General features: G+C 33.5%; 1 protein-coding gene across 1 annotated transcript; it reads left to right on the top strand.

Moving 5' to 3' along the window:
• The first annotated feature begins 2,470 nt into the window (after positions 1-2,470).
• IQD6 (IQ-domain 6) lies at positions 2,471-5,678 on the top strand. The gene is made up of 3 exons (XM_078309051.1): positions 2,471-2,785; positions 3,287-3,517; positions 4,626-5,678. Exons 1-3 carry the CDS (start codon positions 2,720-2,722, stop codon positions 5,466-5,468), a joined length of 1,140 nt encoding a protein of 379 aa, XP_078165177.1. The 5' UTR covers positions 2,471-2,719; the 3' UTR covers positions 5,469-5,678.
• Positions 5,679-13,579: the final 7,901 nt, after the last annotated feature.

Genomic DNA, 13,579 nt, shown 5'->3' with positions numbered 1-13,579 from the left:
TGTACACTACAAAAAAATGATCAGTAGACTAATAAACCACAAAAGGGGCAATCAGTGGATCTAGTCTACCCCTCTTAACCATCATGTTTGGCAACGAAGCTTAGAGTGTTGTAGCTTAAGAGTTTAAGCTGTGCTAAGGAGGAGATGTTCAGTTGACAAAGACTTAGAGCAATGAAGCTTAAGGTGTATAAAGGTGTTAAGGAGGAGCTCTAAGGAGACACTTTTCTCTAAGTCTGGGTTTTTATTAACTTAAGAATTTGCTCCAAAGAAGCTTAAGAAAGGTGCTCTAAGCCTGTCTAAGGAATTGTTGTTCGGCTAGCTTAAGCAACTAGGGAAGCTAAAGCCACTCTAAGGTGGCTAAAGCCTTGTTGCCAAACAAGATTAAGTCCAGTAAATATTTTATTCTTCCTAACTAATCATAAGAATATTTCTACTTAACGATTTCACATAATTGTTCGTAGAGAATCTTTGACTGTCAAATCGTTGTATATTCAAAATTTGATATCCCTCCAATTTCCAATTTATAGAAGTGGAGGGTTCAAATGCCTCCATTTTTTGTGCCTCCATCATGTCTCTATTTTTAAAAATTTAAATAACTCAAAGTTTAAAACTTAAACGTCAAAATAAAACCGTTAGATGTGATCTATGTTATTTTCTCTACGTGCTCATAAAAAATTATTACATTTTGATTTTGCTTTTATATTAATCAACAAGATGAAAAATCAATGTCTAGAAATTATCCACATTATTATATATTTTTACAAGTTCAAGATGACAACCAAAATAAAGTTGAAATGTCATAATTTTTTACACATCCATAAATAAAATGATGTAGCTCATATCCAATGGTTTCATTTTGAATTTTAAAATTAAAATTTTGAGTTATTAAACTTTTTAAAAATTGAGACATGATGGAGGCATTTGAACCGTCCTCTTAATGGAAAAGATGTGCTACAAAATTATCCATTACTAAATCATCTCCAAATAGAGAGCCTCTAGTGCAAATGAAAATTTGATATCCCCTTCAATGTCCGGTTGTCAATGTCAATGCCTAAGTTTCCCCCCAAGGGCCCGAACCCAAGGACACGCCGGTTTTTAGGAGGCGTAGATGTGTAACTGCGTACTTATGCTTGAACAAATGTGTATTGTTGTCATTATTGCAAAATCACGGTAACTCACATAATTAATCATATCTATGTAACCCAGACTGAAAAGCTTCTTTTTTCGTCTGAACAAAGACAAACGTGATCATGCTTTTCTTTTGGGCAAAATCAATGGTTCCTTTTTTATTTTTTATTTTTATTGGAAGCCGAGATTATAAATTTATAATCATATATTCACTGTAATAATACAATCTACTACGTTGTATTTACATATCATTACCCTTAGCCGTCAATATCAATATCCGTTCTTATCTAGACGATCTCGGAATCAACGCTGCTAAATCTTCTGCTTATCATTTCGTTGAACACTTTTTTTTAGAAGAATTGTTTTAATTCTATTTTAAATTTTAAGTAATGATTTTTCACAAAACCGTAGAAAATATATAGAAATAAGGATGATGGAAAAATGGAAAAAAGGAAAAATGGAAAAATTTAGACTTCCATCATAAATAGTTCTTCTGAAAGGTAAAGATTGAAATTAATTTCGAGCTTATAAGTTGAGGATCTGAGTTGATTTTATTAAAAGTAGTAGTAAGTCAGAAAAAGTCATTTGGATGGGGAAAAGACGAAAAGTATATTAGATTTTCAATAACTTCCTTGAAAATACGTTTTCAAATTAAAACAGTCTTCTTTGAAAGTGAACAGCAATATGATTTATGTTGATTTTGACGTACCAAAATTAATATTACCTGGGTTCATGTGAATCACACATCGGGTGACAGTGTTGACGACCCAAACTTTGGAAGTATCAGCATCAGGTGGTGTTGAAATAGACTGTTGACACCTCAAAAAACAAAATTGAACTATTCAACTTGTTCAAGGGTTAGTCCCCCACTGGCCCACTCCCCCCCTCTGTAGAGATTTCATCGAAAAATCCTAGGTAGATCTGGATCATATATATTATATCAAATGGTCCAGATCAATCATACAGGCTACAGGACTCCTAAATAATTTTCATTTCCGAGTCAACAAGTGACCAGTGTCACTCTCATGATCTGTACTAAATAATACAAAATAACTTTACTGTCTATCTGTCCCCCATAACAAAAGTATACTCAATATCTTTTTCGTGACCAAATAAACTAAAAATTTGAATCAACTAAAGCAAAGTAAAACCCTGTGCCTCTCTGTGATAGAGCTCTCTTTCCCAAGCCACAAAAGCACGCACAGAAAAACAGCAGCGTCGTTATTACAAAACAAACAGCCCCGGCGCATAATTGCGTTGCACTCCCCAACAAATCACAAAAAAAAAAAACTAAGAAAAAAAATAAAATCTTTTCTCTATCAGAGTATCCAATGCTCCCCTCTGTCGCTCTCTCTTTTTTCTCAGCTCACACCTGCTCTCCTCTCTCTTCCCTCTCTTTCGAATTTCAAATTCTAAAACGGCTACAATCTCCAAGGTAACCTCTGGTGTAGCCAGCCAGACCCACTTTCGTTTGTTTTCCCCTCTCTTTACCGCTCTCCACTTTCTCTCTCTAGAGAGTAAAGGTGCCAACTTTGCCTCTCAGCTCACCTTGTGAAGCCTCTAAGGTTGATTGTGTCTCAGTGTTGTAATAATGGCTGGCTCAAGGAAGTGGATAAGATCTCTCATAGGCCTCAAAAATCAAGAAAATGATGACAAGGTAACTTAATAAAACTCTCTATTCCTTACCTTTTTTTTTTTTTGTTTCTCTTGTGCTATTTTTTATATTGTTGAATTTTTAAATGTCCTCCAAAGATGGGCAGCCTTTTCAATTTTTTTTTGAGGATAGCAGCCTATTGAAATTATGTTTGTTCTTTGATCAGAAGATTTTTGGATTTTTTGTATGAGTTCCGATTTTAAGCTGGGTTAGGGTAGAACCAAATGTTTATTTCTTTTTCTACTTGAATCAGTAGTTTATAAAAAATGATTTCTTAGCAAGTGAGATAGAAGTTATATGTACTTCGCACTGAAAAAATACCTTTCTTTTTGCAAGTTTTACTATTAACTTCTTAAATTTGTTCTCTTGTTAAATATAAAAATTCTGGACATTTCTCAGTTTCATCTGTATGGTATTCAACACCTTATTTTCAATGGGAAAAGAAAATTTTGTTAGAAGGTCCTTCTATAGCTAATTAAATAGAAATCCTTTTAATTCTGAAAGGAGAAGCATAGTGGCGGTCAGAGCAAGAAATGGAAGGTATGGAAGAGCTCACCAAGGCAACATGGCTCGAGGGGAAAAAATAACTTACTGGCATCTGATGGCTCAGAAGCATCGGCTGATGCGTTCAGCGCGGCGGTAGCCACGGTGGTCAGGGCCCCGCCAAAGGATTTCATGGCCGTCAGGCAGGAATGGGCTGCCATTCGCATTCAAACTGCCTTTCGTGGTTTCTTGGTAATTTTTAGACATTTCTTTTTTTTTTGATAAAAGGCTGTAAAGCCCGTTTCATTCACCAACAAAACTAGTTAATTTACAAACATTATACTGTTACTTGTTCTTTTCAATTTTCTTACTTGTAAACTCGGTTTCCTTTAACCTGTCAAACTATCTGCACCTATATTTTTATCTCTGATGGAAGTTTCTCTGTTTTGTTTTGGGTCCATAGCTAAAATTTAATTTCCTAGCTTGATACCATGATCTATCTCAGTGATATGTGTTTTCTTGAACTAAATTGTCTTCCAAATTCACATATGCAATTACTTTTGCAATTTAAAATACTTGTCTCACTACCAAAATTGTAAACTAGAATTATAAAAGTGTAAATCATGGTAAAAGAGTCTATTTATTTAATTTCTGAATATTTGGAGACTAATTCTTATCAATCCCCTCAAACTTGGTGAGAAGTATTATGTTTTTGCCTTCAATGATTTCTAAGTTTTTATTATTTTTTTGTCTTCACATCATTATGCTGTCTACCAAAAAGCGAAAAAGAAAATAGGAGAATGTTTGGTGCTCTTTCTACTATGTTATGTTAACTAGCTTCATATGGAAAGGACCTTTACAGTACCCAGTTGGTCCTGACTTGAAATAACTTCTCTTAATTGTTCCCATCACCAAACTCAAGGAATCACCAATACATATATGCATTAATTGCCATAAAAAATTGACTCTTGAATGAAATAGTAACCATTTTTTGTTTTCTGTCAGATCTCACTGACAAAGAAAACTCTGGTCCCCATGCAAACATTGTAAATGTCCAGAGCTTTCAAAATAAGTCTGTTTGATCTGCACTCCATAATTGTCTGACTTTCGATTTTTGATGATTAAATTTCAAGTTTCTAATTTCTTTATTTTTTGTTATATTAATTGCATGCATGCAACCGATGAAGGTTCTGTGACATTTATTACTTAGTAAAAAGGATACCTTACATGCCCTTAGGGTATCCAGTTGAACCATAATGGTAATCTGGTGCATATCTGTTTGTGCTCCAAACTTGAGCACAAAACGAAGTTGTCATGACTTGTACGGCGACAGTGGATAACATATTTTTTCTAATTCTAGGCTCGGAGGGCCTTAAAGGCTCTGAAAGGGTTGGTACGTCTACAAGCAATAGTTCGGGGGAGACAGGTACGGAAGCAGGCAGCAGTAACATTGAGATGCATGCAAGCCTTGGTACGTGTTCAGGCACGTATCCGGGCACGCCATGTCAGGTTGTCAACACACGAAGGACTAGCCGTGCAACAGCTTCTCCTTGCTCGCCGTGGCGAATTGGACCCCCTCAAAGAAGCTGAGGAGGGATGGTGTGACTGCCAGGGAACTATTGATGAAGTCAGGGCTAAATTACAAATGCGTCAACAAGGAGCTATGAAGAGAGAGCGTGCTATTGCTTATGCTCTCTCTCAACAGCAACCAAAATCTGCATTGAATGGAAAATATCTAAATCAATCTACTGTCCTTTCAAAGAGTGCCAATTTTGGTAATGCCAATGGGAACTGGAGCTGGCTTGAGAGATGGATGGCTGCCAAGCCATGGGAAAGCCGGTTGATGGAAGAGAAGTGCGACAATAGCAAAACACTGGAAAGCTATTGTGAGCCGGCTTCAGTAAAAGTCGTGAAGAATGCAATATCAAAGAGAGTTGGTGCAAAGCCAAATTATAATCCTCGTTCAAAAACACGGTGCAGTTCTTCTCCTAGTACTGAGTTTCATTATGACGAGAGCTCGGCTTCTTCTTCATCTATGTGCATGTCAACACCAATTTCGGATGAGAGTTGCAATAGATTGTGTAAGCCAAGTTACATGAACTTGACTGAGTCGAGGAAAGCCAAGATAAAGAGATGGAAGAAAGAACCTATTTCGGAAATTTGTTCACTGTCCGATGTTAATTTGAAGGGGATCGAAGCATAAAACATTGGAAATGTCTTAGAACTTAATTTCGGGCCGGTTTACACGGAATGTGATTGCGCTTTGGAGTGCCTTTTTTTTTTTTTGTCCTTTTTTATGTGTCATTTTTTTTTTCCAGGATCAACGACTTGTTGTCTGATTGGCAGTTGGTGTTTGAATGCTGATGTGCTATTTGTAATATAGTTTGTTTGGAAAAGAACGATTTTGCTTGTTGAAGGTAGGAATTGCAAGTTTGATCATGACAATTCTTTGGTAGCAGAAATTGTATTTTGGTGCGGTATCTTAATGTGTGTCTAATTTAATTTTCTGCTCCCCTGGTTACTGCAAAAAGATACCAGCATTGTATATCAGTTTTCCTCTTGCATGTCGACTACGGTCTACGGTACTCATTTTAGTCGAATTGACAAAATATGTACAATTATATACAAAAAGAAATACAGGTTTTTCTAACACCAGTCGCCGGACAAAGGAGTTTTACTCGGTGATCGCTAATTTTCAAAAGAAAAGGTACATGTTTGGTGAATGGAAAATTTTCAATAGCATATTGAATTCTGATTGAATGCTGTTTCAGTATGCACGCATGCAGTTCGGTCAGTGTATTTGCCATAACAACATATGGGGGTAATGAAATAGTTCAGAAAATTTCTTTCAATTTAGACGATTTTTGAAAGAAACAGAAGGAAGATTCCAGAACATTTGAACGAATCAGTATATCTAAAACAGAGTTGAAAATGTCAAAATGTAATTGCCCGGGTAATTTGCTATTTAAGCCATTGAACTTCATGAAAGAATTAAGCAAGGTAAAATAACAAAAACTGATGCTAATTTGGAGATCAATTTGTTGGAGGGCACTGGGCAGAACAAGAAAGTTATATCAGAGCAACAGAAAGTTGCCAATAGACTGGAGATTTAGGAGGAAAACATATAAACAATATGCAAATAAGGCAAGATATATTTCCCATGAGTAATATCATTGCTTAAATTAATTAAACAAATTGTTATCTCATAAGGCCGTGCTCCAGATGGGGTAGAAATCTCTTCATTAAAGGAAAGAAATGGGAACAAAGGGGAAGAGGAGAAGATAGCTGGCTGCCACGTTGCGATCCTCCCCCAGAGGAAGGTAATCGGAGAGGAAAGGAGAGGAACGCGCTACTATAATGAGAGTAAGTTGTTGTGCAAAGCTCCGAAATTCGTAACTCCGATTTGGGTGTAGGATTTACTGTGGTGAGAAAAACGTTAGTGGAGCACAGCTCAAGGAGATTCGGCCAGGACTTGGCCCTTTTTTTTTTTTTTTTTTTTTTAAGAAAGAGATTACTTGACAATAGTTATTTTTAATAATTTCGAAAATTTTACATTAGAAAAAAAAATTGTAGGTTGACTAAAATAATGAGTGATTTTTAATAATTTCCGGTTAACTACATTAATGGGTGATTTTTGACAAGAATCACCTTTCAAAAATTTGCTAGTGCATTTATAGTTGGTGCGTGCAAGTCTTTAAACTTACTTGTACAAGTTTTTATACAAAATATTAGCTATTTATAAAAACTTTGGCAACTAATGCTAGTTCTACTTTAATTTAAATTGAAATCTTTCATGTATACTCCGTATCAAAAGTAATATAAAATATTAAAAAAATAATTAATCTTAAGCTTTTATAAATATCAGTCAGATTATTTATTTTTTTTTCAAATTCCGAATGGGCCTAGTACGAACAAATCATGCGAATTGGGCCGATGGAGATTCTGCGGGAATTTTAATTCCGAGAAAGTCTGATATAAATGTGCACATCTATATACCCGAAATTATGATTGGGTGTTCCTCTTTTTTTTTTTTTTTTTTTTTTTTTTTTTTTTTTTTCAAATAGCTACATCATGCTAAATTAACCGTTTGATTCATCACTTCTGTCTCATTTGTTTCGATTTAACACGGTTTATATATGCCGAAATAATAATGTATGTAGCTATGAGTGGGGAATAAATTAATAATGCCGCCTCTTCATTTTGGAAATAAATTTGCTGCAATACCATAGGAATGGGTTGTAAAAATTTTGAACTGAGTTTTACTGTTCACGTGGGAAAAAAAATTTCACTCAGATTGAATTAATTTTTTTCCATGTAAACAGTAACATTTTTACTTCCGCCGAACAGCCCCTAATTGTAAGATGACTAATGACAAAAAAGAAAAAAAAAAAGGAAAAAAGAAAGAAAAAAAGAATATGCACCGGACATGTTAGTCACGCAAAATATGAGATATCTCAGAGGATACGCGCGCACTCATTTTTATATGGCATATTATGTTATCAAATACACAACAGACAATTAATAAAAAAAATATCATAAATATACTAATAATATTACCATACGTTTGTAACGTTTGTATGCACTAATTAAATTAAATATAGGCAAATGATAACGTATATAATTTAATAGATATTATTTCTAAATACAAAAATATCAACATAAATTAGCCTGGGCTAGTGGTGAGTAAATTGCTCGTACGAATAGTTCATAACTCGCTTGCTAAAAATTCATTAACAACTCGCTTAAACTCGCTCGTTAACTTAATGAGCCGAGCATGAACATACTTCAACTCGCTCATTAAAAATTGAGTTACATGAATTCTGCCACATCCAATCCCAAATTGTCAAACCAAAATAAATCAGGTTTATGCCACATGGCCCACATCCAATCTCAAAGGTGAGCAGGTGTTTGAGCCAGTTTTCAACCGGCTATGATAATTGATTTTGTGGTGCCAATATTAAAGCTCAATGTGATGTTTGCCAAGTATTGAAGTTGAAGTATTTTCATTCTAACTTTGTGGTGCCATCATCAAATCTCAAGTGTGTTGTTTACAGAGAATTGGAATTAAAGTGTTTGCAATGGATCGTAGGACCTACTCTTACTGTTATTCGGGCCATCATTTGCTGATATTATGTTGTAGCATGTTTTATGTTCATTACAGCCTTGTAACAACACTAAACACTTATGTAATTTCTTGTTATATTAATGATAACCTACGGGTTTTTACTGTAAAAAAAGGTTACATGGATTATGACAATTTGTTAATTTCTATAACTCATAACTCGTGACTCGTTCATAACTGGCTCGCTAAAGGTTCATTAACAACTCGCTTGAACTCGTTCATTATCAACTTGCTCATTAACTTAATGAGTCGAACATGAGCATACCCCAACTCGCTAATTCTCGCTCATTCATCACCCCTAGCCTAGGCAGAGTCAACCAATTTTTGAATGAGGTACGATATCAAACATTGATTTAATGCCATGATCACACCAAAATCGTTAGATAAAAACTACGGGAGTCAGCCATTGAACAACATTTTTGGGGCCCAATTTTTTTTTTTTTTAAGAAAATAATAAGAGCGAAACTGAGAGAGATCAATGGTACCTACAGCTAGCGCGTCATCACGACTCTTGAGATGATTTTCCAAATCTTAGCCTTCAACCCACATCTCCCCTCCCTTTTCGTCCATCCCTCTCTGTTTCTCATCCATGTCTAAGAGTCGTCCACTCCGTACTAGAACAAACACCCCTCCTTTCACCCTCGCCCACCCACGCCTTAAGTTCTCCACCTTCATCAGTAACCTTCGTCTTTCTCTCTTTTCTCCAATATCTCTGCACGACTTGGTGATCGAAGGCTCCGACTTCGAGGGAGAGAGAAAGAGGCTAGATCTGCTGCACGACAACCCCTACTATTTGTCATATATAAATCCTAGATCGATACATCTTTACCTTTAAACCAGTTACACCCAAACCCTAAAAAGAGTTCGGGGAGGCTGTGGTGCGTATCGGCCTCCCCCACCCGCCACCATACTTAAAAAAAAAAAATGAGATGCCTCATATATCCAGCTGGTGCAGTGGATGCCAGTGGGGATTAACGACCGGTTGCAGTCGGTAGCTAGATGTGTGATGTTAGATTTTGTGTTATGTTGTTAGATGTTTTGATGTATTGTTAATGATCTAGATGATGGGTTGTTAGATTTTGATGTATTAATGTTGTGGTTGATGTGAATGATCATGGGTTGTTAGATGTTGATGTGTTGTTGTGGTAGATGTGAATAATGGATGTAGTTTTATTTTATTTAATGAATTATACTTGACAACTATTGTCAAGATTTAAAAAAAATAAAATAATAAGAGCAAAGCCAGAGTATGATGTGCTCATCAAGAAGAGTTAGTGAACACAACTTCAAAAATTTATCGGATTAACTTAAAATGACAAATATAAGCTGTTGAAATTCATCTACTTCAAAAGTGATGCATGTACATGCAAAATTTTAAAAGTTTTAAATTCATTTAGTACAAGATTAAACAGTAAAAAAATGATGAAAAATAAATACAACATAAGCAGCTTATAAAATGACTTTGTATAAAATGAATTCAAAACTTCCAAAATATTTCATGCACATACATAACTTAATAAAGTAGATGAATCCGTCGTTTGAAGACAAGTTGATAGACTTTTAGAATTCAAAACATCCTAGCTTTTGCTCATGTAATAAATATAACACTAAAAATACTATATATGCACATATAATTAGATAAAAATGGAGAACATTGATCCTGGTTTGTCATTATTAAATCCGCCCATTAAATTAGCATGACATTGTGTAGCGATTTTTTTTTTTTAAATTGTTAATGTTCTTTTTAATATACATCTTAATAAATTCAAACGTCTCAAAAATAATATATGACAATAAAGATATAAGAGAAAATATGATCTACTTTCGAATGGACTCGAAACATTCAACCTTTTTTGGACGTACCAACAGTCTCTCAACTAAAATTAGTGGTGTCAATGGTACCTTTTTAGCCGTTTACCCGACCTGTATCGTATTCGATAAGACGGGTATTGGTAAGATTTTTTTTTCGTTAGTTTATTGGATATGAGCTGATATGGGTAAAAAAAAAATTCATTAATCAAATGGATAAGAGTATGGGTAATGATTATTTCGTACCCGTTACCTTATAGGATAACTATAAAATTTACACATATATATAATACAATTTCCAACCCACTTAAATATATATATATATATATATATATATATATATATATTTGTGTTTTTGAATTTTATTCATTTATAAAAAACAATTTAGTTGGAACTGATTGCACATTCAGTTTTATTTTTTTATTAAAAATACAATTACATATTGTGAAATGAATGAGTTTTTGATATTTAATTTGTAAAATATAATAAAACTAATTATTATATTAGTATTATCCGTTATCACCCGTTACTGTTTCGTTACCCGATAATATTAACGGGTAAGGGTTGGATAGGGTAAGGTAAAATTTTAATGGGTATGGATATGATATGAGTAAAGTCAATTTTAATGAGTATGGATATGAAAATGCCTCACCCGACCCGTACCGTAACCATTGACACCCCTAACTAAAATCTTTCAGGCGTCCTGCAACTATATATAACGATTAAAGATTTTGACGGTTGAATCACTTTTTTTTAAAGTCGTGCCATTCGTATTAAAAAGGTCAGCTCACAAACTGGAATCAATGTCTTAATACTTCTTCTCACTATTTAGTTATGCTTTAACTTCTTAATATTACCATACACAAGTTTTGATACCCATAAAAATATGTTATTAAATTTAAAGTTTGTTTTTCCCAAATCTTAGTACTTCTATTCACAAGTCTAAATAGTTGTTCTTTGAAGTTCTAATATTGTTTTACACAAATCTATTCACAAATTTTAATACTATTATTCACAAGTCATTTTATCATGACATTGTAAATTCAGTGTAGTACAAATCATTCATTTTCAAAATAGTTTTTATAACACTGTAAATCTAAAATATAGTCTTGTCAATTTAATTACAAAATGAGAGAAAATCCGGAGAGTGGGAGCATCGACGAGGCAGAGGAATGATGACATGACAAAGGAGGGAGGATGGAGGATGGAGGATGGAGGAGACAGAGTGAAGGTGGAAAAGAATGATAAATGGAACGATATTTTTCATTTATGACTGGTGAGAAAAAGAGGTAGGATTCAGTTGGAGAACAAGGAGGTTAAGGGATAGGAGATTTTTGTATAATTAATGCTCTTTGTTGTTTTTATTTTTATATATCTTCATAATCGTAAACCTACTAGTCATGTTTTGAATTAATTTTATTTTTTAAAAATAACTTTTTTTAATTATAATGCGCGGTTGAAAATAAGCATCGTCTTCCCATACAAAATTATTTAAATCTCTGCTCTCAAGTTCAAATCCTCTTGCATGTCTCCAATAGTGCCATGTTACTTTTTTTTTAAAGAAAACAAGTAGGGTATAACTCGTCGATTTCATTCAAAATCATGAACTATTATACTGTTAGTTACTCCAAATAACTGGAGAAGGCCCTGTTCGGCAGTCCCGTTCCCATATTTCCACCGCAGTTTCTATATCAGTGCAAATATGTAGGAAATAAAAACGGAAGGCCCTGTTCGACAGTCCCGTTCTCATATTTCCACCGCAGTTCCTATATCAGTGCAAATATGTAGGAAATAAAAATGGAAGTCAGAGTGAATTTATTTTTTTCCTATGTCTCTCTCTCCGCAAATTATATCACAATTAAACTCAACATTTTTGTCTCTTTCCTCCATTGCTTTGCATCTGTTTGATAAAGGGTATTGTATAAGCTCCCTCTCTCCTCTATAATTTTAATTGTGGAACTAAAGACCAAAGCTGATTCAGACAAAAATGCACTCGGAAAGAATCAAATATTTTCTGTTGGCGCCCTCTCTCTATGTATTTTATTCATTCTATAATGCGGATACTAAAAATTGAATCATGATAATGCTAAACTAAGTAATAAGAAGAAACCAAGTATTATACTCATTAAATACACGTTATTTAATTATACAAAAATAATATTTGTGTTTTATAAAATAATAAAATAAGAATTATTGATATGTTATGATCCAATTTATTTAATTAATTATATGTCATAATATTATTAATTAGAATAATAATATAATATTAAATATTTTAAAAAGAAAAATGTGATTTGTTTTCATCTTATTTTTAAATCATATTTGCTCGGTTCTATATCTCAGACCAAAATAATTATGAGAAAGGTTTTTTATTTGAGATATGGTTTAAGCGTGGATAAGATACATGATTTTTTAACAATTTTATCCAACTCACTAATAAATGCATAAACTAAAAATCTAGTTTATAAATACACGATTAGATTATATATCTCTCTCATTAAATATAATTTATTTAATTATAAAAATAAATACTTATTTTTTATGGAATAATAATTAATAAACGTTATTATGTTATTATTTAATCTATTTTATTTAATTATAATATTATTATTAATAATAAGTATAATTGTATAATATCAAGCATTTTAGAAAGAAAAATAAATAATTCTACGGTACAACCGAACACTCATTTCACCACATTCCTATAATCAATCCTGTGCGTGGGTTCTCACATTTTCAAAAGTGAGTTCCTATCTCATCAAATCTCATCCCATGTAATCCCGTGACAAACAATATGGCCTAAACAACTATATATAATTACTACTGGGTTATCAGTAACAACACACAAAAAATATATGCATCACTGACAACCATAGGCTCTTTTTTTTTGAAAACTTGGTAGTAGCTACCAAGACAACCATAGGCTCTCATAGCATCAAAATATGAACAACCAAAGTACTAAAAAAATCAAAACAAGGCCCTATTCTAACATTAGCAGCCTGATACTGAGCACTAGTACTTCTTCCCCTACCTCTTTCCCAATTGAAATTATATTTTGATAAAGCATAGAGTGAACACCCAAAGGAAAGATTAGTGACAAGTTATGCAACATACTACGACTTACTATTTTGCACCAAAAAGTAGTTAAATAAATAATTTTAGAACCAACTGTCTGCAAAGTAGAAAAATTAGTATTTTGAAAACACTTGTTTCTCTCCAATTATAATATCCAAAGAACAGTGTCATATTACTTGTTTTCCACAACACTATTTTCGCAGTTACAGAGGTTCGGTAACATGGTTCTTTTCTTGTTTGCAATATAAACGTGATTTTGTAAATTAAGATGATTGCCTCGTTATTAAGAAAAAAGCAAATAGAAATTT

This window comes from Carex rostrata, chromosome 9, assembly GCF_964058835.1.
Source record: "Carex rostrata chromosome 9, lpCarRost1.2, whole genome shotgun sequence".
In the NCBI taxonomy this organism is placed as follows: Eukaryota; Viridiplantae; Streptophyta; class Magnoliopsida; order Poales; family Cyperaceae; genus Carex; species Carex rostrata.
Note: the sequence above shows the minus strand (reverse complement) of the source record. Positions and strands in the feature narration are given on the sequence as shown.